Below are 26,198 nucleotides of genomic sequence, written 5' to 3'. Positions count from 1 at the left end.
GTTCTGGGAGCAACCAACAAACTCTGAGTCTGTTCTCTGAGCTGGTTCATCTATTCATCGTTGGTGCTGTTCCGTGGTCCGTTGCAATTAAATCCGCCCGGAAAGGGTATTTATTTATTTATTTATTTTTTATTGAGGATGTAGATGTAGATTTTGAATAGTTAAAATTTTTTTTTTTTTTTAAATTAGATAACAAAGTTGCTATGGTTAATCAAAGTCAAACTAAAAAGCAAAACTGAATGTGCACAAAGAACATTTTAAAATAATAGCTTTTAAAAGTTAAACCATACTGATTTTCCTAAATATTTTCTCTGATATATGCCATACTGTAATAATTTAAGAAAGACTAAAACTAACATTAAAAGTACTAATAATGATAATTTAATATTAATAAAATTAAAACAATATATTTCCTCAACGAAAATATATAATTACAGTGGAATGGATGTTCCAAAAGAATGAACAAACCATTGTATTTTAGGTTTATTTATGTCTTACACAGCATCCCAACTTTTTAGCGAACGTAATAACTTGAGCTAAAGTAAATAATTATTTAGTCTAATTAATTAGTGCACAAAGCTTTTATGATCTTCAAGGGGTGGTGTGGGGCCGGGGCTATTATAAGCTAGGGTGACCATATTTTGATTTCCAAAAAAAGAGGACACTTGGCCAGTCATGAAGAACTTCAATAATACTGTTTGCTTAAAGAAAAATTTAACATTTAAACGATGCCTTCTCTGTGCGGTTAATGAATGGTGAAACAAAAATGTCATATAGGCTTTTACAAGTCAACAAAAGGACAAAAAAAACTTAAAAAACATCACCAGGCGCGCTGTTGCGCTCTGTCTGTCCCGTCTGTGAGGGCAGAACAACAACTCACAAAGCAGCACTTCGGGGATGACGTCACACATATGGGTCCTCTGTAGGAAAACCCGGACACTTTCATCAATCTCGAAAATACCCCCGGACAGAACATGAAAAGTGGACATGTCCTGGGAAAAGAGGACGGTTGGTCACGTAAGCGGGTCAGACCCCATGTCCCTGAAGTGATTGGGCTGTCCTGGACCCACGTGTTCCTTGTTGAGCTTCCGTGATTGGCCATGCCAGAGGGCCCTTCCCATAGTGAGATACTGAGGGAGGTTTGAGAAAAAGAAATAAACTTAAACAAATAATCAAACAATAAAAATTTACCTGAAACAAGAAAACTCTGGAAACGGAAATAAACTAAGCTGAAAACAAATAGTCAAACGAAGTAGAAATAAAAACGAATTAGAAAATAGAAAACTATATAAACTGTTAAAAAATGTCAGCGCGAGAGGGTTTCTGCAGGAGTCACGTGGTCAAATTGATATAGGTCACGTGCTCTGCACAGAGCGGAAACGCTTTTAGTTTTTAACCTCGTCAGTGATCAACAGTTACAGCTCCCGAGAAAGCACCCGCTTGGCTATAGGTTTAACCGTTTTCTTCACCTATTTATGTATTTTAACAGATAACTACATGGCTACGACAGGACGGAAGGACTCCTCTGGTAATGTAGAGCTAACATTTAACTACTTAATTTATCTTGTCCGTAACGACTGTGGTTTTGTTTACTTTGGTTTCTAGTACACTCCCCTGCTGACTCTTTGCGATGCCTAAATTAGCTTTAACCTGATTTTTTGTGTTTAAAAGCTAACAGGTAGTGAGTTTAAACCTGAGTAACATTGCAACCTCAGACGAAACTGTTTTTATGCTCTGTCATCTTCTGGGCTGCTAAGTACAGTGGTTTCATCAAGTGGTTTTTGTGTCCAAATATTCCGCTAACATCAGTTCTTTTTTTGCTCCATGACTACATATTTGAATCCTTGTTGACAAAGTGGGATTTTCCTTCTTTTGCTCCTCCATCAGACATGCAACTCGGACATGTCTGATCACATGATATACTGCATGTTTAACTCGAAAAGATTAACACAGAAGTTGTTCGGGGCGCTGTTTTAACGCAGAGCATTAAAAACCAATAAATGCAAATCAAAAACACATTATGACACGAAGAGAAAGATCTGCTGTTTTTATTAATTTTGCAACACTGTGCATTTAATATCTTTGTATTTTGTCATATGTTTAGCTTGTGTGGATTCTTCCTATAATGTTGTCCTTTCTCTAAGATGTATGAACGGTGGGATTATTGGTTAATCTTGAAACTCTTTGACAGGCCCATCAAAATGAAAGATGATTGTTAGTTATGTCATTGTTTTCGTTTTTAATGAGCTTACCTTCAACTGCATGCATTCTAGACTGTAATTACTAGATTATAATAGAATTAGATGCCTTGGCACTAATTAGTAGTTATTGTGAAATCCTCCAATAAAATATCATCCATATGCAGTTTTCAACATAACAATGCCAGAGATAGTGGTCCCTCTAATCATAGTCTCAAGCTAACCTGTGAAGCAAACCTTTCTTCCAATAACTGTCTTCACATTATAGGAAGGGTATGGGGATCAGTACTGGAAGTAACAGAATAAGAAGGTGACAGTCATAGTGTGTACTACCACATTCTTGTACTTTTGAAACTTTACTTTTTGAAAGCTCTGTGGACTGCAAAAGTGTCTAAAGGGAGTACAGCATTTAATTTCATTTGTTATAAAACTTGATTTACTGACTATTTTGCAGCCAATATGAATCTGCTGATAAACTATGCACTGTTTTTATAGATTGAAATGTGCAGCAGTGTATAAAGTTATTAAAATAAGGGAGCCAGTGAAGGAAAAGTATTACTTTGGTAATGAAGACTGTCTCCCCAAACCCAGATCAAATCCTGCACTACAACCATGAAGACCACCACCCTTTTTAGCAAACCTATGAAATCAGCATCTGAAGTCTTTCGTGCATAGTCACGCTGCCTCTGTCTGATAAGCTTCTTACATGCATGGTTGAGCCTCTGCTTTCTGATGGATTATTAGTGTGTATAAAATGAAGCACAGCTCCAGTGAGACATGCTGATGAGAATTTTCTAACTGATAGTGAAAGTCTGTTTTTGACCTCAAGAGAAGAAATTTGACTTAACTGAAGTAACCTTTTGAGACTTTCTGACAGTGTTGAAAACTTAAAGTAAGCAACGAACCTCAACGAGACACATGTTAAATATTCCTGAAATATGTATGAGGCGATCGTGGCTCAAGAGTTGGACATTCGCCTTGTAATTGGAAGATTGCCGGTTCGTTGCAACAGAACTTTGAGAGATAGCTATATATAAAAAAAAAAAAAAAAATCAGCATATAAAACCATTATCAGGGCTTTTTCGCTTCCAAAGAAGATAAACCTGAAAAAAATCTTAACCAAATGCTTAAAGTTATGTATATTCCTGCAGAACAAAAACCAATTTGAGTTCACTCATGGATCACTTCCTACATGCAAAACAACCCTGAACACAGCTGCCAGTCTTTCTGTTTTCATTTAAGATTTTTCCTTTAAGTTTTTTTTTGTTTTGTTTTGTTGTTTTTTTTTTTATAAGTGGAAGAGTTCGATTCTTAGCCTGTGTGTGGCCTTTTACTTTGGACAACTAGACTAGATCTAAACACTGATATGAGAGATTTCCAGTTTTTGATTGATAGAAAGGCAACTTTATCAGTGTTTCCGCGAGTGCCACAGGCGACATTGAACCAGAAGAGCCAGATATTTCTATAGATTTCTGCAGCATCTGAGATCCTGTCTCTTAAGTGTCAAATGGGATGGCTTAGTCATTGGCCTGCGCCCACTTTTGTTTGTCTGATTGCTATCTGCCATGTCAATCAATACACTCCTACGATCGTAGATATAAATGAATGCTGCCCCAGTTGTCTGCGTAAAATGTTAAGTTGTTGGATTCTTTTGGATGCCTCACATTCCTCTCACCGAGGCACGCAACCGAAGCCCGGCCTCCTTTCTAGCTGAGATAATTAAAAAACTGTTTCCATCATACTGTGCTAACACCAAATGTTCATTGGCGTGTTATTTATTTAACTTTACAGCTAGAAATTCTCACAGGTTAACTGCAGGTGTTGGTTACCGCAGGAAGTGACCCCTACAAATATGGCTTTTGGTTTACTGCAGTTTATCACATGCAGATACCATAAAATCTCCTTTTACTGTTGATTTCCTAAATTAAGCAATGTATTTTACTCAACCTTAGATATAAAAAAGCAAAACTGTGACATTTAAACTATAACATTGATTTAAATACATCTCAGATATGCTTGTCACTTGAAACAAAAGCATGCGGACTGCTCCTTTAACAGTCCAAGAAGCCATTCATCAATGACCTGTCAAAACTTTCCGCCTGCATCCATGTCAGTAGAAGTAAGACTAACAGCCCTTCTCTCCTTTTGAGGTTTCTTGTTTGTTTACTTTTGTGTCACGGGTAATTACTTGCAAAAAGAGGCTTTTCCTTTCAGGAACGGTAATCTTATAAACAAAGTGAAGGAATATTGCGCGACAAACCTGGCGTTATTCCAGCTCCAAACTTTGCTGTGTAAAGTTATTTCGCTGAACTTTCTTCTTACAGGTAATGCTGACTAATACTGGACACAACAGGGTTTACTTCTCCTGTTTTACTTCCCATTTGCAAGAGACACTGCTAAGCTGGTAGTTTGCTCTGCTGACACGTCGTGTATGATTAACAGGTTTTGCCTCCCTAATTCAGCCGTGTATGTGATCTTGCAAGTGATCATTTTGAGAAATAACTCATAACTGTCGATTAAAGGTCAGTAAACAGATTACGTAAAGAGTTTTAGGTTTATTGCCACCGTGTTGTTTCCTCAGTATAAAGCGAACAAACTGAATGACCCTGTTCTTTGTTCCTTTCTTTATAATAAGCAGGGTAAGCGAACCAAAAAACATGTGACAAGTATTAGCTGTGATTGGGTCACAGTGTGTGAGTGGGGCTTTTTTGTTTTTTTAATAAAGGCAGTGTTAAAACATGATATATTGTCTTGTGGATGAATGGATAGGATTGATTTTTTTCAAACATTTAAAAGAGTAAAATACAATTGATCTGTATGGACATTCGCAAAACAAAATTTTTGATATGTGCATATGCATTTGGCACTTAATATGGACACGTTCTTTGTATCATTTTATATTTGATATTTATTGTAGAATTATCTTGTGTGTGCAGTATGTAAAAGCTGCTGATTACTGTGAACAGATGAAGTTTTATCATTTTTTTTAAAGCATCTGGCTCAGTTCAAAGTGCCGACAGAGTCAGGGGTTTTGTTAATTTGCACACGTGCACATTAACACACATTTCACTCAGCTCATCAGAGAAAAGGTTTTCTTTTAAAGTGCATTTATCTAAATTTGATGTTAGATACAAGAAGTGCTCGGTCATGGAAACCCATGCCATGAAGCACCTCTGCACACAGTGACCCCACTCTGTAACTTCATGTGGTCTGCCACTTCATGGCTGAGGTGCTGTAGTTCCTCAGTGCTTCCACTTTGCAGTAATACCACTTTCTGTTAATTGTGGAATATGTAGGTGGGAAGAAAGTCCATGAACTGACTTACAGTGGTGGCATCCTTTTATAGTACCATACTCGAATTCAGTGAGCTCTTTAGAGCCACCCCTTCTTTCACAAATGTTTGTAAAGGCAGACTGCATGCGTAGATGCTTGATTTTAGACACCTGTGGCAACAGGACTGAAAAACCTGACACAGCTGTACCTGTCTGTCATTGATATATGCTTGCGAAACAGCTGCTATCTGTGATGTTCCAGAACTCTCCATCAGACTTACATTAAGGATTTCATGAGCGTCATAACGTCTCTTTATGAAACTTATCTGATATAACCAGTGTCATAGAAGGAAAAAATGAAACCTGACATCATGTTTGTGTAATTTCAACTGCAAAAACCCATGACACGTAAACATCACACCGCACCGTGTGTTTTGCATTTGATATCAAAAGCACCTTATCATCGGGCCGAGGTCAAAATCAGTGTGCCCTTCTCTGTTCTTAGCCGTGGCTAACAAAGTCGGGCCAGATTTATCATCTCTTACCAATTGCAGAAACCAGATACTTGATATCTGCAACAGTCTCTTTTGACTCTTTTGGGAGAGCAGACTCTTCAGGAATATAGAGTTTCAGACTTTCTCACAAACTTTTCTATTTTTTTTCTCAAGAAGGAAAAAGTGGAAAGTAATACTACTCAATAAACCTAAACAGAGTGTATGAATCAGCGTCATTAAAAAAAACTACGTTAGAGACTAAAAGCGTGTTGGTTAATTGAGAGCAGCATTTCTTCTTTCACGTGAGTCTGAATAGACTTTGAGTTGGACAGGTCAGCTGTCATGTGATGCAGAGCTGACCTCACTGAGATAATGAGAGCTGAGATAAAGAGAAAGTATTAGACACAATGAGGACTATGATGGGTTCCAAGAAAACCGTGGTGTGTTCAGGAATCTGTTTCTAGTAGTCTGGGGAAGATTAAATCAAGTATTCCAGGAAATGATTGCAGTGTTATTCCTGAAGAGAGGACTTTTAGGCCTAGAGGTTCTTTTCAGTCACCAACATTGTAACTGTAAAATGCTGTTAAGTGGAGTTTCATTTACTCAACCATGGACATTTTATTCAATAGTCAGAAATAACAGAAAAATGCATTCATTTCCTAATTTCCTTTTACCAGTCATTTACCAATCATGCTTGGATGCATAGTCAGCCCATAAATGACTGGTCTCAGCTGAAAAAAAACTTAGATATGTGAAATTCTGCTCAATTCACATGACGGCTGCTTTCCTTGCAACACGTGGTTGCAGGGAAAGCAGCGCAACTGCTTGATTGCACAAAAAGGAATTTCTGTGTTTTGCATAATTACTTCATTGCCACAATTTATCTTTGCCTTGTACTTTTCAGCTTATCGTGATTCAAGTTTAGCAGTTAAGTTCATCTTTTTATTTCACCACAACAAGGCATGTTATCATTATAAATAAGCATCTGATATAGATTATATTAAAGTCAATAAAAATGCAAAGATTTTTGCGATTATCAAAGTGTTACTGACTGAGAGGAACAAGCTGCGTTTTCAAAAATGAATAAAAAAACAACTGCATGAAGAGTGAGTAAACTAAAGTAAGTTCAGGAGAAGTTTCCAGTAGTTCGAGAAAAACGCTGCACATGTGGATTTACCTTTGTTAACATTGACGAATACCAGTCCTCAGATACAATGCTGTGTTATGTGAATAATGAAAACCAGACCTGAAAGATTTAAAGATTTCACAGCATGTTCTATTGGACCAAAGTCTATGGAAGCCCGTTTCCGCCACTAAATAAAAACAAAGAAGCTATTATCCATAACTCGAAATTTCGAGAAATATAACTCAAAATTTCGAGTTACTTTTCTCAAAATTTCGAGTTAGCTCCTATGGGCAGAAATCTGTGCCATCAGAAACTGAATTTGAATAAGTTAAATTTGAATTTGAATTGCTCATATTGAATCGGAATTGTAACTTGAATAAATGCTTTTGAAAACTGAATTTGAATTAGTCTAATTTGAAATTGAATTTATGGTTTGAAAATGATCATCACTAAATTGAAATTGAATTTTATATTTTGAAAATGAATTGATTTGCTTTGAAACTGCATTTTATCCTTTAAAAATTCAGCTCTCGAATAATTTCAGTTTCACTTCTCACCATTCAGTTTCAGTTCTACAATTCAATTTCAGTTCTACAATTCAATTTCAGTTCCAAAATTCAGTTTTTTGGAACTTACATCCGGTTCCGGTTCAAGCGCAGATTAATAGAACTACGTTTTACTAGCGGACCGAAAGTGTTACTGACGGCAATCTACAACATCTTGAGCTGAATTAAGACTTCAGAAGTCATTCGTCATGTCGAATGACCAGCGGATAAACTCTCAGGTAGGTAATAAATGTATTACATGTATAAGAACAAGCGTCATGTTAACAAATGATAGCCGTAAGGTAACTTTTATGCTTATTGTAGCTGTTAGCTAAAAACGCTAATTTAGCGTAGTTTGCCCTGAATTCAGCTTTGACAAACAAATATGATCGACTGTTTCTAGTAGAATTCCAGAGTTGTCATCTTGTACCCTCTCAGAGTACCCCCTCTGTATGCTTGCAGAGACCCCTACAGTAGGGAAACATGCAAAACAGTGTCCAAACCTTTGTATTTTAGCTTTATTTATGTCTTACACAGCATCCCAACTTAATAACTTTAGCTAAAGTGAATAGTTAGTCTAATTCATTAGTGCAGCATTACTGGATCACCTCTGTTTGAAGTGATATAATATGATATACAACTATCACTGTGTTTAACTACCATAATAATTCTTAGGGTACTGAGTGCATGCTTAATTAGATTTTTTTTTTTTTTTTTTTTTGAAAAAAACATACTGCTCCATTACTATGTTTGACATGCTGAAGTTGTCGGGTCACCTCCTAAATCGACCATCTCTTACAGGTGTTTTGTGCCAGAAATGGAGTGTCCACTGAAGACTGAAGATACTGAATCTCTACGCCTTGCCATTGATCCCTCTTGTGCCTTCATCTAGACAAGAGACATTAACTTAACCACTCTCATATGCTCTGTACCTACATCACCTTCCCTGACAGTCGTAGCTTGGCTCATCTGAGGGTGAAATTATAAGAATGTGTTATTTTGCAAAGTGCTCTCCAGGGTTCCTAAATAAAATATGGCATTGAGGTCATTTCTTTTGAATTAATCCCTTCTGAAATATAAGAACCTCTCCTGGTTTTAATGGCACTTTGGATTTCTTTACTTTCTGTTCCACTTCCAAACCCAAATAGATGCTGACAAGCTGACACAGTAACATGGAAGAGGGAAAGACGTTGGAAAGGACTACTACAAATAAACCTAATGCCTAACAATGAAAAATGTAAAATAAGAACAATAATAATAATAAAGATAAAAGATGAAGTAACAAGTTTTTAGTTTTTAGTTTATTCCAAATGATCATCCAGATGTCTGTGACATGTGATGACAAACACCATAATGGAAGGCCTTAGTCATCACATGCTTAAACTCATCATATATTTTTGCATATGCTGAACAGGCAGCCAGACATGCTGTAACTGTGGGGTAGAAAACAGCATGAACACCATACGGCAGGGGTCTCAAACTTCAGTCCGCGAGGGCATGGAAAAGTTGCATGACACTGGCCCTTGAGGACTGGAGTTTGAGACCCCTGTCATATGGAATATGACAGGTGTGGTTGAACTGCATGAAGACTCTGAAGTTTCTCTTCTCTTCTGGCAGGACAGGAATGTGGCCTTGTCCTGTGAGCCACTGTAAGGATGTACTTAGAGTAGAATTGGACTGTCACCGGCCTCAGGCTCTTCACCCTTTTCAAAGACAAAGCAGTCATTTAGATAAAATATTAGATATTGTTTACCTGTAAATGCACAAAGTAAATTTAGAAATGTAATTATTGCCAAGAGTGAACAAGCACTGATAGTGTAATCTACAGCTGTGGCCAAACGTTTAGAGAATGAGAAGTGTTGTTTGTTTATTTACAAAGTTTGTAAAACGTAGTTCTATTAATCTGCGCTTGAACCGGAACCGGATGTAAGTTCCAAAAAACTGAATTTTGGAACTGAAATTGAATTGTAGAACTGAAACTGAATGGTGAGAAGTGAAACTGAAATTATTCGAGAGCTGAATTTTTAAAGAATAAAATGCAGTTTCAAAGCAAATCAATTCATTTTCAAAATATAAAATTCAATTTCAATTTAGTGATGATCATTTTCAAACCATAAATTCAATTTCAAATTAGACTAATTCAAATTCAGTTTTCAAAAGCATTTATTCAAGTTACAATTCAGATTCAATCTGAGCAATTCAAATTCAAATTTAACTTATTCAAATTCAGTTTCTGATGGCACAGATTTCTGCCCATATGGCTCTGCCAATCAAAAATATACGTGAATGAGGTCGCTTTCTTGTTACCCGGAAGCATATGGCGCAGAGGAACGCGCACTCAAAAACGGATCCCAACAAATTGGCGCTTTCGCGAGTTCGTTTGCTGATAGTAACACCATGTGATTCAGCTAATAACACAGGGATTTCATCATTTGTGAAGCCAGGCTGAAAACACTCAGCAATCTGTGCATTCACGACTGGATGTAATACCGGTAGCTTAGCTGTAGCATTTGTAGCTGAGGGCTTCAGCTTCCGGGTAACAAGGAAATGACGTCTTTCACGTAGATTACTGATTGGCAGCGCTAACTCGAAATTTCGAGTTACTTTTCTCAAATTTTTGAGTTACTTTCTCGAAATTTCGATTTATTAACTCGGAATTTCGAGAAAATAACTCGAAATTTTGAGTTATGGATCCTTTTCTTTTCTTTTTTTTTTTTTTTTTTAGTGGGCTTCCATAAAAGTCTGTTTCAGAGGTTGGATTTCAGTTCTAGTCTTGCATATATTCTACACCATTATCAACTAACGTGTTGCATTAGTAGACCAGGTCAGTTTATTGGTAAATTACTGATACATTGGACAATATTTTTTACCGAACAACCAGGGTCTCATTGTAAACTTGTTGGCCAATTTAAAGAGTGTTTTTAAAAAGATATATTTTAGAAAAATTAAAATCTTTTTTTTTTTCCCCTATCAGAGCGGGAAAGACTTCCCTCTCCGGTGACTCGCTACGGCTCCACAGACAGCAGTGGCGAGGATGACTATCAAATTAACAGTCATGACAACAACTGTAACCACCACCGGTTTGCCACAGCAGCAGGATGTCACTGGGTCCACGCTGGAGAGGAAGAGGCGATTCGCAGGAAGCTAAAATACTTCTTTATGAGCCCTTGTGATAAATATCATGCCAAGGGGCGCTATCCTTTTAAACTGATCCTGCAGCTAGCCAAAATTTTTGTTGTCACCACTCAGGTACATCATATATTATACTTTAATGCTGATTTCTTTTTGGGGGTGCTCTTGATTTGGATACATTTCTGGTTACGTACATTTTAATGGGAATCACGCTGATGATGTAGAAGTTTCAACATTCACACAAATTGAATATCAAATATGAAACATTATCTGTTTAGGGGCTGTAACAGTAACGCACCACATAAGGGTTTTTTCTTTGTCACAGCTTCTTATCGTCCTCACATCATTCTCTATACCCCGTGCCTGTTTTTGCTGCAGTTGGTGCTGTTTGGCCTTAGTAACCAGGTGGTAGTGACCTTTAAGGAGGAGAACACTATGACCTTCAAGCACATCTTCCTCAAGGACTACGATGAGTCCTCAGATGACTCCTTTGCCGTTTACACACAGCAGGACGTCTACGACCACATCTTCTACGCCGTGGAGCAGGTGATAATCTTTTTTTTTTTTTTTTTTTTTTTTTTTTTTTTTTGTGAACTGAAATTTGTAACCGTTTATCTTTATTAAACGACTTTTTAAACAGAATTTCCTGATTAGCCACAGCATGAAAACTTTCTGCTTTATATTATTTAAGTCTCCATCATTCTCCCCAAACATGGGCTAAATTATAATCTCTGGTTCTTTTTCTGACTTGGTGCGATCACTATGGGAATCATTGTAGCGTGAGTATGGTTTGCTACTGTACTCGCTTTATTCCCATAGATAAACACTGAGTGAAGTTAGAAACTGATCTGCACGAATGTTTGGGTGTGTAGTCCATGTCACAGTGTCCTCCATTTAAATACCAGAATCTGAGATTCTCCAGCCAAACTTTGCATTGCAGTAGATCATCAGTGCTATTCACTGCTCACCTGTTCCACACATTCAGTCTTATATACCCAAATTTGACTGTATAAATATGAAAGTAAGCCTCATGAAGTTTAATGACCATAGTTTACAAAATAAGTCACTGTCAAGGATGTCAGCAACGCTGATTAGATCTGCACACAGTGGGTCTGACATACAGCTCACTTCCTGTTTCTCTGCATGTGCTTTCACGTTATTTCAATGTCACAGTCAAATAAATCTATGGTATGAACGAGGCTAAAAGATGTTTGTCAGTGAAGACATTACATTATTTGGTTGATAACCAGAAGACAAAGGGCAGAGCTTACACATACAGCACGTGCATAGTTTAGTTGGTGAGCTGTAGAAAGCTGACAACATAAAATCTGACAGTTTTATTTGACTCCAGACAGCAACGCCATTCCCTCGAAATGTTTGACTTTCATTCTTGTATTGATCGTACTGATATTAGCTGAAAGCTAAGACATGTGTGGCCTGTTTCTATGGAAGCTTGTATTCTCTTCACGTCATAAAACCCAGTGATAATCCTTAATTAGTCTAATCTCATCCTTTTTCCCAGTATCTGGCCTTGCCAGAGACCACAGTGGGACGCTATGCATATGTCTATGACCGTGCCGAGAATGGCAGCGCCCTCTTTCTCTGCCAGCAGTACTACAAGAAGGGACACATCGACCCCGCCAACGACACGTTCAGCATAGACCCCTGTGTCATCAAAGGTAGGCAGCGTGAACTACACTGTACACTGCGTTGTGTTTAACAAGGCTAACGGGGCCTCAAAGCTGCCTTCGGCTCTGCAGACTGCTAATGTGTGAAATTTTTTCTCGATGTGACAAGGCGTTGGTTCTGTAAAATGACAGTTCACATTTACTGGTGGCGGGTTGCATATGAAGAGTTTTTGCCTTTGTGTACCAAGTAGTTCAGCTGAGAATTTTGTCAAACGCACTCAAAGAAATGAAATCTGGGCTCCCACTTTACAACAATGCAAGAAAAATGCAGAGATTACTACAGAGAGAGAGAGAGAGAGACCAGATAAAAAAAAAAAAAAAAAAAACCTTCCATGGAAAGTGGTTAGGGGCAGGATTTCACACATATTAGAGGTCAAGCAGAGTGTGGTTATTTGCAAAAAGTCCCCAGTTGCATTTGTTGCCTGAGGTGGGCATCACAATGTGTTCTGTCACTTTAAAAGGAAAAGTCAGACTCAGAGGAGCAGCTGTATTACAGAACAGTGCACTCCCCACAGATTTCAAATAATTAAGTTAAATGACTAATGTCTTGTCATTTTTGTCAAGTCATGACTGGTCAATAGATCATAACAGGCTCAACTAATCGTATTTTGGATGTAATAATATGCAACGCAAAGAACTTTCTCTCACCAAAGCAGAATTTGTTTATCTTGTCGACAATGCAGCTAACTCTTTGGAATTCAGTTTCAAGAAATAAAGTGTTAAATTACAGAAAGTTTATTTTTTTTGTTGATTTACAGAAAACATTCTTTGTCGACCAACTATAAAAACGGAAATCTATAGTAGATCTTTTTTTTTTTTAAAAAAACAGGAACAGGAACTTTTCTGTTATTTAATTGTTTAAATAACAGAAAGTCATTGTTTAAATGACTTTCTGTCATATAAACAATGACTAACAAAGTAGTTAAGTAGGTTGGTGCAGTGTACAGGAGGTCTTTATCAGCGGGAGAAGCTGTAAAGCAATACAGTTAAGTCTGAAATGACTGTCCTCCTTTCTATAAATGATTAAAATTGAAGGCATTAAAGGGACTACCAGTCACCAGCATTTCTTGACATGTTACATCAAACATGTGTCATAACGATAGTTCCTATTACAGAAGTTGTTGCACAGCCTAAGAGTTTCTTACTTCCTCATGCCAGTGTCTGTTTCATTCAGTTTATCAACGTTAAGAAAAAAGATTAGCAGTTGAAAAATGATGTTGTGCTTCCTGTATATAAAATAAGAAAGCAAATTGAAGTTTGACAGTAGTTTCTCAGCATGATATTCCTCTCTCTTTTTTGTTTGTAATCTTTAGAGTGTGTTGGTGTGAACCCCATGACGATCCCCCAGGGTCCGCTCACAAGCAACTACAAGAACTTTACACTCAAGTTCCACAAGTACGGCTTCATTTTTCACATGGCTTCGTTTCCTCTTTGTTGACAAGATTATCTGCGTGGTATCTAATGATCACATACCTCTGCAGCACACATAGACAAACAAACAAACACAAGCATGTATACAAGGACAGCGACTCAAACCCACAGAGATATGATATGAATCATGTTGTGTTTCTTGTCCTGCATGTGTGCCTCTGATCATTCTTTTAGTCACCTTGGTTTCATTGTTAGAAATTAGATGTTTTTGTGTTTATTTGTTTGTTTTGTTTTTCTTTTTAAACAGGTTGATTAATGTTACCATAGAGTTCCAGCTGAAGGCGATAAATATCCAGACTATCATCAACAACGAGATCCCAGACTGCTACACCTTTCATATAACAGTGAGTTAAAGACTTTCAGACTCAACACATGCTTGAGCTGTCATATGTCAAGCCTGCTTATAGAAAAACATTACTGGCTGTGCATTAGAATTTAGTGAGGGTGGTCTTTCCCCATACATCTACTGTTGGAAGAACCCAGAAACTATTCTAATGGTTGTCAAACCAAGTGTTTACTGATATAACTTAGGGTATCGAAGCTACAGGGGGAGGTTGTCGAATATGGGGGAAAGAGTTAAAGTGAAAACAAACAAACCAGCCTCAGCGCAGTCCATTTATGAAACCAGCCGTGTAAGTTTACTCTTTAGTTCCAGTTGACTGCCGTTCGCAAACAGGTTTGAACAGCTGCTGTGCTCGCAGGCCGAGCTGTGTGCGTCATTTAAAACCTTCTTCTCTCTTTTACAGATAGTTCTGGACAACAAGGCTCACAGTGGCAAGGTGAAGATCCGGCTAGATAACCAGGCGTCAATAAAGGAGTGCAAAGACCCGAGCATCTCTGGACAAGGTGAGAAAACAGAAAAGAAGAAGCATCTGTTAGTGGTCATGGGACTACTGCAGCAGTAGTACAGCAAGCCAAATATGACACCAGTGATGAAACTAGAAACATGTAAGCAAAGGTGTTACAAAATATCACAAAGTTGTTTCTAGTTCACAATAATGAGCCAACAGGAAGTTACAATGAGTGAAGTTATTTATACAGAAGTGTGTAGCAGTAGGCTTAGACTGCAGCCATGAAGAGGAGACAGACTGCTCACATCTCTTTTTTTTCTCCTCTTTAACCTCCAGTTCAGACGTACGCACGTTTGGCATTTGATATTATTGTGGTTCTGATCTGCATACTGTCGCTGATGCTGTGCGGACGCTCCATAATACGAGGCATCATGCTGCAATGGGTAAAGAAAATCTCCAATACAACTTTACTATCACCTGGGTCCACTCACATTAGAGGAACATCAGGTTCTAAGGAAATGTCAGACTCAGAGTAGTAGGTTCTAGAGATGGACCGATCCGATATTACCTATCGGTCCGATACTGACGTAAATTACTGGATCGGATATCGGAGAGAAATAAAAAATGTAATCCGATCCATTAAATATCAAAAAAGCACCTCACAAAACTTGCGACACGGCGTAACTCGGCTCATAATCGTAGCACGTGATAGAGCGGTTGTGTGTATTTGTAGCCTCGCTACCAAACCGGCATTTCATCTCCGAGGAAGTGATCCCAGAGAGAAGTAAAGCAAGTGTGTAAGTTCATCTCTGTTTGTAAAGCATCCCCGCGTTAAGCTTTACAACCGATATATGGAGCGACTGTCTCTTCTCTCTCCCTCCCTCTTCTTGCTGCTACTTCAATCATGAAACTGATCAATGATCAGCTGATCGCCTTTTCTGTCGCAAGTCGTCTCTCTTGCTTGTCTATCACCCACTTCGCGCCAGAAAGAGGAAACCAGCGGCCGAACAACAGCAGCACGTTTAAGCTTGATAAGCTGTTGTTAGAATTTATTTACGTTCTACACCAGGATCCTTTTCTACGTAGCTGACGGCTGTTAACTGTGCAGGGGCGGATCTAGCAAAGTTTAGCCAGGGGGGCCGATAGGGCATTAACAGGGAAAAGGGGGCACAAAGAAATACTTTTCTTTCTTATTCTCATTTAAAATGTCTAGCTTTTAATAAATAATTTTCCGAATCTTACACCCAAAGTTTTAATCTGATGCAAAATCTATAGAAGTCCATTACTGTATATAGTAACTATTAAGTCTAATATACCCTAGTAAGCTATAGTACTTTTTCCTTTGGGAAGATACCATCTGTGCAGTCTGCAGTTCTGTTGAAGAAAGATGTTAAATCTATTTAATTATTCCTGAAAAATAATTTATTTCTGTGCATTTTTTTTCACACTGCATCAAATTAAAGTTGATTACGTCAATTAAGCATCATGAGGTGGAGGGTGGGGGGTGTTTTTTTTTTTTTTTGTTTTGTTTTGTTTTTTTTTACTTGAGTATGAACTTATACAAAAAGCAGCAAGATATTAAAAAAACAGGTTTATTGATTAAAAAACACACTATATCGGATTCATATCGGTATCGGCAGATATCCAAATTTATGATATCAGTATCGGACATGAAAAAGTGGTATCGTGCCATCTCTAGTAGGTTCTCATTCTAACCTTTAAATGTTTTTCTTAAATAATTTTGTGAAAGCTAATAGTAGCCTGACTGGGGATCCATATTGTATTAGGGGTGAGTTTCAGTAATTGATTTATTGATTAAAATCAATTTTAGCTTTAACAAAGCCATATTGATTCATTAAAATCCTGAATCGATTTTTAAATATAAATATATTTTGCCAGAAACACCAGAATCTCAGGTTAAACCTCACAAAACTATTTGTACAACCACCAAACAGCTAAAATAGCAAACGAGAGCAGGTAAACAGATTCCGCAAAAAGATGTGAACACAAAGCGCGGACCCGACGCATCAGAATCTGTGAGATGTTGGCTTTCTCACCCGGCGCCACGTACACAGACATCGCGGCTGAAAGCCGGCAGCTCACCGATTCCGATTCGTCGGGTCCGCACTTTGTGTTTACGTCTTTTTTTTGCGCTAGATTCTGAAGCTGCAGGTTTCATCGCTCTCCATCCAAATTGACTGAACCAGCTGCAAAAGAAGATCCAAACTAAGCTTCACATTTTGCTTCACATAAACATCGTCATGAATGCCCTCTTACTTTTGCTGTTTTGCTTCCACCACGATAAAATGATACTTCTTGCAGAGCTCTCTCTCTCCCTCTCTCAGTTTAATTTGAGAGGAGTTTCCCATCTAAAAAGCTCAATTTTCTGCATTTTTCACTTCCTTATTACCCAACAGTCTACCGTTGTGTACAGCACTGTCGGCCGCTGTTTAGGTTTTTGGTTTTTTGGTTTGGTTTGGTTTTTTTTATGACTTCCGACAAGAAAGCCTCATTTCTGCTGTTCAAAACCTGTGTAACTTTGCTCTGCTTCACTTCAGCAGCATCAGGTTTATATACTGAGTCATGGTTTTCTTCCGTTTTTGTTCTACTGCAGAATATTATTAATAATATTATAAGTTATCTGCTATAAAAAGTCAGGCCAAGAAAATCTCCTTCATGTTCTTCTGTGTTTTATCCTCACTGACTTTGACATAAACGCATCTGCTGTGATGCTCACACCTCTGATGAAGTGTCAGTACTGATAAATGATCAGAATTATAATATTTCTGACTGTTTGAGGCAAAATTTCCCGATTTAAATCGAATCGAAATCGTGGCTCGAATCGATTTGGGACCTTGCGAATCGGAATCAAATCGATTCTAGAAATCAGTGACGATATTGTATTCTACTGATGTGTGTAAACTTGGCTAATCTCTCTTTGCTCTGCAGGAGTTTGTGAAGTTCTTTAAGACGACGCTAGATCGTAAAGTGTGCTGGGGAGACCGGCTTGAGTTTATTAACGGCTGGTATATCCTCCTCATCATCAGTGACATCTTTACAATCACTGGCAGTTTCATCAAAATCGGCATCGAGACAAAGGTCTAATATCAGTATTAGTTTTGGGGTTTTGTTTTAGCATTGACACACATTAACATGTACATGTAGTCTTAGCTTTTTTTAAAAGCCGATTCCTTTGGGTTTTTCCCAACAGAATATATCCTCCTATGACCTCTGTGCCATCCTTTTGGGAACCTCCACTCTCTTAGTGTGGGTGGGAGTCATTCGCTACCTCACATTCTTCCAGAAGTACAATGTAAGTCGCAGATGTGCTGGTGCACAGCTTCTGATAACATTGTTACATGCTGCTGATTTAATAACTTGTCAGAAAGTGAGAAGTTCCTCCTGTGGGTTGATGTAATGTAGAAGGCCATTTAATTTAGTGTCTCTGGCCTCTCACACACTGTAATTTGATCTGTGTTGTGTTTCTGCACCTCCCTGCTGCAGATCCTTATCGTGACACTTCGAGCAGCTTTCCCCAATGTTATTCGGTTCTGCTGCTGTGTGGCTGTCATCTATCTGGGCTACTGCTTCTGTGGCTGGATCGTCCTGGGACCATACCATGTCAAGGTGAATTAAATGTGGGAAAAACTCAATGTCCAAAACTTGTTTCCACTCCTTGGAATTTTAAGTTTTCCTTTTGAAGTTTTAGTTCACTTGCACCGACCAGGCATAACATTATGACCACTCACAGGTGAAGTGAATAACTGATAGTGGGTGGGATATACTGGGGACCAAGTGAATGTTGATGCAGTAGAAGCAGGAAAAATGGGCAAACTGGACCACAGAGTAATGAAAGAAGGTGTCTTGGTCTCGTGAATTACATCTTTTTTTTTTTCACATCTAGTTGATGGCCGGGTGTGTGTGCGTCACTTACCTGGGGAACACCTGGCACCATGATTTAAATGTGCCAGGTGTTTGCCTTTGCCTTATTCTCACTATGAGAATAAGGCAAGGCTGACGGAGGCAGTGTGATGTTTGGGCAATGTTCTGCTGGGAAACCTTGGGTGGTGCCACAAAGCAAACAGGGTTCAGGAATGAGTTTGAGGTGCTGGCTTGGCCTCCAAATTCCCCCTAAATCAATCCAATCCAGCATCTGTGGGATTTGCTGGAAAAACAAGTCTGATCCATGGAAGCTCCGCCTCAAAACTTAAAGGATCTGCTGCTAACATCTTGGTGCCAGATACCAGCGCACATGTGCTGGGGTCTGGTGGTGTCTTACCAGGTCAGGGCTGTTTTGGCAGCAAAAAGGAGAACAGCACAATCTTAGGCAGGGGGTCATGACGTTATGTCTGATCGGTGTATATGAGTAAATGTGAACACACAAAACGTGCCTATTTTAATTTTTTTTAGTAGGCCACACAAATGCCATTCTGCAATAATATCTAAGTTGTGTAACAGAGAAGATAATTAAACAGTTCGGACATTTCTCCGTCCACTGAGTAAATCAGTGGAACAGAAACATGAACTACAGTTTATTCTGACTTTTAAATTGTTTTCAGAAATTTGACTTTTTCTCTAACCTTTGGAAAATATCTTGCTAAAACTTAAGGCTTTGATAATTAAAATACCTTTTTTTTTTTTTTTTTTTTTTTTTTTTATACAGTTCCGCTCTCTGTCCATGGTGTCCGAGTGTCTGTTCTCCCTCATTAACGGCGACGACATGTTCGTGACGTTCGCAGAGATGCAGGAGACCAGTCCTCTAGTGTGGCTGTTTAGCCAAGTTTACCTGTACACCTTCATCTCCCTCTTCATCTACATGGTGCTGTCTCTGTTCATCGCTCTCATCACAGGAGCGTACGAGACCATCAAGGTAGGAAATTGCTGCATATAAAAAGGATCAGTTTATTTACAATGTATAGAATCACTCAGTCTGCATTACAAAGAACTCACCGTAGCATCCAAACTGTTGCTTCTGTATTTACTGTGGACTACAAATAAAGAGCAGGAAAGTAACAGTAGTGTCTTTTTTTTGTTGATTTCCACAGCATCAAACCCAAGAACCAATCCACATAACAGATCTGCACGCCTTCATAGCAGAGTGCACAGATGCACCGAATTCTGGGAAGTTCAGAGGTTTGGAGACTTCACCTTGCTCCTTCTTCTGCTGCTGTGACAGGTGAGTGAGTCTCCTGTGACCCCCCCCCCCCCTGAAAGCTTAAACATGTACATTAAATTAACATAATGCTACATTTCTAAAGACCAAAGCAGATAAATGCGACAGCGGGCTTTATTAAACAACCACAAAACCTGTGAAGTCTGACTCCCTAATCTAAGCTGACAGCACAAAAATATCAACCTCACAATTACGTCGCAAAGTTAGTTGATTACATTTTTGGCTGCTGATGAGGAGAAAAAGAGAGAGAAAGACGATATTTCTCTACCATTTATACTGGTGTTTAATTATCAGGCTCTGACCAAGCACACTGGAAGGAAATCAGGTCATTTTCTCTTTCCTCACTTTTATACATCCTTTGTCCTATTTACATCTAGTTCTCCTGGTATCCTGTTCTCATGACTTAGTCTTTCCAAACATATATTCAAATCAATTTTGTTCATATAGCACCAAATTTACTCAACAGTTACCTCAAGGTGCTTTAATTGGTAAGATAAAGACACTAAAATAATACAGAGAAAACCCCGACAACCAGATTTAGGTCCTTAAAATCCTTAAAATGATCAGCACTGAAAAAGACGTAAAGTTGCATACATGATTATGAACACACCAATATTTTGTCCTTAATTTTAAAAACAAAATACAGTTTCCAGCTCAATCGTATTTTTTGGTTTTGTTTTGTTTTGTTTTGAATAACATAGTGGAGTGGTTTACTCATTCACCTAACAGGCAAAAGATCCCCCCGGTTCAGTCCTGGGAAGAGACACGGATGCCTTTGGAATTGTTGGGAATGACAACCACTGTAAAAATAAATATTTAAACCAAAAATCTGCTAAATCAAACATTCCTGCTGTGGTGAAAGTTGCTTTCTTACAATACTCTACGTCATATTACATCAAAAATGCGTCCGTGAATATTGTGTTACTTTTGTTAAAATTGTTAAAATATGCTTCAGTAAATATTACCATTAAGAAACTGTAATTATAGAGATAATAATGTTAAACATCCTAACTGTAGTAAATCATCAGATAAGTCATCAAACCTTATTTTCCCCTCAGAACAACCACGTATGAAGATGTCCTGCTGGTGAACTGAAATCAACCTCACCAATCTCTGAAACCTCACTAGCCTCCCCTGCTGACCAGTAGGGCACACTGCATCCACCCAACACCAGGCGTCTCCGTGTATCTGGGTCAAACCAAACGACTGTTCCAAAGTGGGAGTTGCGATTGGCTGGAACTGCGCTCTGCAAAGGAAACGTGGAACAGCAGCCGTCTTCTTGGACCTGCAGCTTTATGAAGAAGCAGCTGTTGGCTGATGAAGAGCTGGGCCTTTTCCTCTGTATAAACAGCAGCATCGAAGAAGGCTATTGCACAGACATTTCTCTTGGTTCTAGTGTGTTTTTTGAAACATTATTCAGTATTTTTAATATATCTGGTGTATTTTATGCTCACCCAGACTAGGAACTCTTTTGGTGCTTTCTATATTTTGTTTGTTTGTTTGTTCGTTTTACTTTTGAAGTATTTCAAATCGGTTGGCTCCTGAGGAGGAGACTCTTAAAATTAGATATTTATATCATATTCAGCAACATTTTATTGTACAGAACTCATTTAAAAAATTTTAATAATCTAATATCTCTTAAATGCCTCTTTATAGCCAAAGCTAATTTGCTAGCTGGAGAATCATGACATGACATTTAAACAGAACAGGACAAAAAATCCCCCATGTGATTGTTTTTACAGAGTTCCAAAACATATCAGAAAACGGGACCGCAGATGGGCGTACGGCGTGGATTTGATTCATTTTCTTTGTGAGCTGCACATTTATTATAAAGTTTCGACCAGTGTCATTAGCGGCGGCTGTGCTGCATCATGTTGCCTTCAAATGTAGATCCCAGTTTATTTCATTTTTATTGCTTCTTTTTCTTTCAGTAATGATCAGGGTAATGGGACGCAATCGTTCACTAACAAAGCACTTAGCTTTTGCCTGACCTTGGCTGCAGTTTCTTCTTCAGACCCACATTTTTTTAATGAAGCTGAAGTATTAAAAAGAAACTCGGTGTATCAAAAGTGCTGCACCCCTGTTTGTAGACTGCGTTGATGACCATTAGCAAACTGGATCTGACTTATTTTAAGCACAATAAGTAGTTCTAAGTAAAGCGGAGTCTGGTTTGGGAGAGATGACAAGAAGGAAAACAACAGATTGTCCTGTTTTAGTGGCTTGCTCTGCTTTTTTTGGTTGTTTGTTGTCTTCATAATGATGTCTCTAACTGCTGCCTACTGACTTGATCTTTAGTAGAAACTTGAATAATGTATGTTTGTTTGTCTTTTTATCGCAAAAAAACGCACAATAGTTTAAGGAGTTTTTCCAGTCTGGACTCCAAATACCATTTAGAGAGGGGAGCTATGGGTCAGGGAGGAGTAGGTAAATGAAGTATAAGATGTTTTTTCAGCCTTTTCATTTTCTTCCTGAAACACCAGCAGAGTAAATTGTAAGCTAAATATACAGATGGACTTTGGATTTCCATGGACAACATGTCTAAATTATACATAACTTTAAATGTTGTATCTTGTGTTTCCCTGGAGTTTTTTTTGTTTTGTTTTTTTATCTTGTTTTTGTTTTGTGTTGTTGTGTTTGTTTTTTATGAATTACCTGCACTTGAACTGTACTTGTGAGGGACAACACGTAGTGTGACCTGTCATACTTGTCAAACTACTGATTAAAGTTTCCCGGTCTGATCTAAGTCAACGAGCTGTTTCCTGCTGTTCCACCTAACCATCAGCAGAGGGAGGAAGTAGTTCATGTGTCGGGATGGTGATTCACGCAACCTTGCATGATCGTGTTTTGTGTGTGTGTGTGTGTGTGTGTGTCATTTTTACCAGGATTGCTCAAAAGCTACACTTAGATTTCAAATTTATTGTCATTAAATACACACCAAGTGTACAAGGGATAAAATAACATTCCAACTGGTACAACACAGGATTTAAAAAAAACAAACAAAAAAAAAAACTATATTTAAATGTATAGCAGCAAAAATACTACAAAGTGCAATAATAAAAATGACCTGTGGAGTTGTGGCGTATCTTCGTTTTGATTTCAGAAGTCTGATGACCCTGGGGGAAAGCTATTGCAGAAGCTGGTGGGAACGGTCTGTGATGGAGGGTGTGAGAAGTCACTGATAATGGTTCTGGCTCTTCGGTCCAACTTCCTGAATGGAGAAGTCCCAGTGGTTTTCTCCTCTATCCAAAATTATTGATGGATTTGCATGAACAATTTACTGATCCAAATCTGGAACTTAATGGTTCTGTCTTCAAAAATAGACTGCATTGCCTCACAGAAACAAAGTCTGGGGTTAAAATCCACCAGCTGGCTGCAAACGTCCTATGTGGAGTTTGCATGTTCTGTCCAGGTTCTAAAGACTCGTGTTTTAGGTTGATTGGTGACTTTAAATTAGCTTTCGAGTAACTAATCAATGGTTTCATGTCTGTGTGTTAGCCCTGTGATAGACTGCTAGCAAGCAAGCAAGCAATTTATTTATATAGCACTTTCAGATCAGCCCCCAGCACAAAGTGCTGTACACTTGACATGCCAGAAATGATACATTGAACAAGTTAAAAAAAAAAATAATTATATATATATATATATATATATATATATATATATAAAATAAAGAAAAATTTTTTTAAAAAATAAGATGATAATTAAAATGACATTTAAAATAATAAAATTGGCACAAATAGCAAAAACAATAATAAAATAGTATAAAATGATCATTAGAATTACATTTAAAACCATAAAATCAGGTTCAGACTGTGTCATAAGCCAAGGAGTGAAAATGGGTTTTAATGATCTGTCCAAGGGGTACACTGGCTCTCACCCTATGACAGCCTATCATATGGGGATAGGCTCCACCCTTACTGTGACCCTGAATTCGATAAGTGGAAGAAAATGAAAAGATGGGTAATTCTTAAAAAATAGATGTAAATTATAAAAATTTGAAGGTTGTAAGAGCTCTTTCAAGAAAATATAGATCAATATCTCATTGCAGGGACTTGATTCGTGTTGTTCTGGAGTGTATTTCCAGCCTTGCTCTCTCTCTTGTTTTTCTCACTTTCATATGAAAAGCACACATGTGGGGGGGCTTTAAAACACATCATGATGATGTTGTAAATGCCTTGTATGTTTCTGCTGAGTCGCTGGGGCGCTGATCTTCCAGAGAGGGTAGATTGCAATTCTTCTGTTAGAGAACACATGAGCTCATTTCCTGGTTGCTGAGCGTCCTAAGCAAGCTTTGGCAGCAGCTCATGTAGCCCATCTTTGCCTTCCACCCACTTAACCTAATATCATCATGCATTATGTAGCCAACTGCTCTGATGGTGCCTCATGTTGGAGTGTGTAAGGCAGAAGGAAAGGTCCACAGTGTAATGTCTCTCATAAACATGGCCCATCCATCTTGTTGGATTAGACGCTGTCATTATTTTTTTCCACTTGATGTGTGTGAATGTGTAGGACTACTTTACTCAGCACCTTTGATGTTCAGTGAAAGCCCAGAGGGAAAATCGTCTTCCCAAAAGCTTCTAATGGTCTCAGTTGTAGCAGTATGCTATTGTCAGGTGTGGTCCTTTTGTTGATCCCAGTTTGATGCCGCTTGTTCATTTGTGACTCGCCGTTTGAACTTCACAGGCTTTTAAATTAACAAAGCATCCCAGATCAAAAACGCAGGCCTGCAGCAGGAGCAGTGGCAGCGGCGAGGACCGTCTCCTTCCCCCTCATCTTTATGCGCCGTGTTACTCAATCTGTATCAGCGCCTGAGTTCCGTTTGGTGTGTCAGCATGTGTGTCTCTGTGTGTGTCTCTGTGTGTGGGGGGGCTTTGTTTTGTGTATGCAGCTGTCCTTACTGTGAGGTGTTTGGGCAGATGGGTGAGTGAAGACCACAGCAAAGAAGCAGATTTAAAAACAAGACAGTTTAACCGCTGAGCCACACCCTTGTGTAACAACATTATGATCAATCTGAAATGGATGAGCAGGATGTGTGGGGATAACAGCTTTTTTTTCAGTCCTGTGAAATAATGATGGATTCCATTAGTTTTCAGTTTATGCAACTAAAAGATGGAGACTAAAAATCGTTTCTGCTGGATTCACACCCAAGAGGTTTTTAGGTTTCAGTTTGCGTAAAAAAAACAGGAAGTGAATAAATCTCCTTAACGCTTTCCTCCATAAACACAACATTGAACGACCTCTCCTGTGGCAAGTTTTGACACCTCAGTACAGATCAGTAAAGATTTGGTTTGATGACCATTAAAATAGTTTCCAAGGGTAGCTGCACAGGGAGAGATCGCCCTTCCTAACCTCTGATGCATACCCAGTCATTTTGTGTTATAATGAGGCAGAAATTATGACAGAAAGCACTCAGTTTAGAAAAGAGCTTCAAGGGTTACTTCTAGAAGGCTTTCAGAGGAGGCAACGAGTTAAAATAAGAATTAGTTAAACTTTTGGAGGAGCTTTGGGTTTTCCCCCCTCGCTCTGGCGCAGGGCCCCTTCCCGACTGGAAAGGATGACAGGCAGCTGATGAAACAACTGCCAGAGTCCTGAAAGGAGCAGGGATGGAGAGACACATGATTCACACTCTCTCTCTCTCTCTGTTTCTCAGTCTTCATCGAAGTGTAGTGAGAACGTGTACACCAGCGAGTCCAAGGCTGATGATTTTTTTTGCTAAACCTTCATTCTTCCCCTTCACTCAGATTTCTCTCTTTACCCACGGCCTCTCCTTTTAAATAACCTCATTCTTTCTCCGTGCTCATAAGAGAAAACAACAGCTGATGTCAGCTGTCCAAACCCATTTTGCTCGTCTTTGTGTCCTTCTGTCTTTTCAGTGTTTCACTGAGCCTGCAGCTGCAGCTCAAAGTCTCATTGTGATAAGAAAATAAAAGCATGCGTCTAAAACCTATTGTGGGCTCGTACCATAGGGCGGTGGACACTGTACCAAAGTGTGAGCACAGAGAATTAACAATTTCAATCTCTTATTCGCTTTCTTTGGATATAACTATCCAAACCTGCTGTGCAGCTCTTGCAGTTCTTTGTCAGGAATTTTGGTTTTAAGTACAGATCGCAAACATGTGGGTGAAGGAATCTGAGGCAGAGAGTTTCAGTGGCGTTGTCCCCGCGGAGAAGCAGAGAAAGTTTTCTTGGAAAACTCCTGGTTGAATAAATCACCGCTGGCTCCTAATGAACTGTAGCTTGAATTTAAAAGGACAAAAACAACTCGTATTCTTCTTCTCCTTCTTTAAGCTGCTCCCATAGTAACAACAGCGGCTCATCTCCTTCCTTCTCACCCTATCCCCACATCCT

At 38.6% G+C, this 26,198-nt stretch overlaps 1 protein-coding gene across 1 annotated transcript; it reads left to right on the top strand.

Annotated features, from left to right (window-relative positions):
- Positions 1-1,373: 1,373 nt before the first annotated feature.
- mcoln1a (mucolipin TRP cation channel 1a) lies at positions 1,374-22,593 on the top strand. The gene is made up of 14 exons (XM_084930959.1): positions 1,374-1,528; positions 10,610-10,884; positions 11,146-11,313; positions 12,290-12,446; positions 13,769-13,850; positions 14,134-14,230; positions 14,633-14,732; positions 15,014-15,120; positions 17,627-17,776; positions 17,889-17,990; positions 18,182-18,304; positions 19,341-19,547; positions 19,723-19,853; positions 20,909-22,593. Exons 1-14 carry the CDS (start codon positions 1,498-1,500, stop codon positions 20,943-20,945), a joined length of 1,767 nt encoding a protein of 588 aa, XP_084787085.1. The 5' UTR covers positions 1,374-1,497; the 3' UTR covers positions 20,946-22,593.
- Positions 22,594-26,198: the final 3,605 nt, after the last annotated feature.

This window comes from Perissodus microlepis, chromosome 6, assembly GCF_051167445.1.
Source record: "Perissodus microlepis isolate ML-2025 ecotype Zambia chromosome 6, ASM5116744v1, whole genome shotgun sequence".
Lineage (NCBI taxonomy): Eukaryota > Metazoa > Chordata > Actinopteri > Cichliformes > Cichlidae > Perissodus > Perissodus microlepis.
The sequence above is the reverse complement of the archived record's forward strand: the minus strand, read 5'-3'. Positions and strand labels throughout refer to the sequence as shown.

Bases quoted from the DNA above. Each gene is read 5' to 3' on its own strand.
- mcoln1a (XM_084930959.1), top strand. From the start codon at position 1,498: ATGGCTACGACAGGACGGAAGGACTCCTCTG. The intron at 18,305-19,340 runs GTGAATTAAATG...TTTTTTATACAG, and splicing joins TGGGACCATACCATGTCAAG to TTCCGCTCTCTGTCCATGGT. The intron at 19,548-19,722 runs GTAGGAAATTGC...TGATTTCCACAG, and splicing joins GAGCGTACGAGACCATCAAG to CATCAAACCCAAGAACCAAT.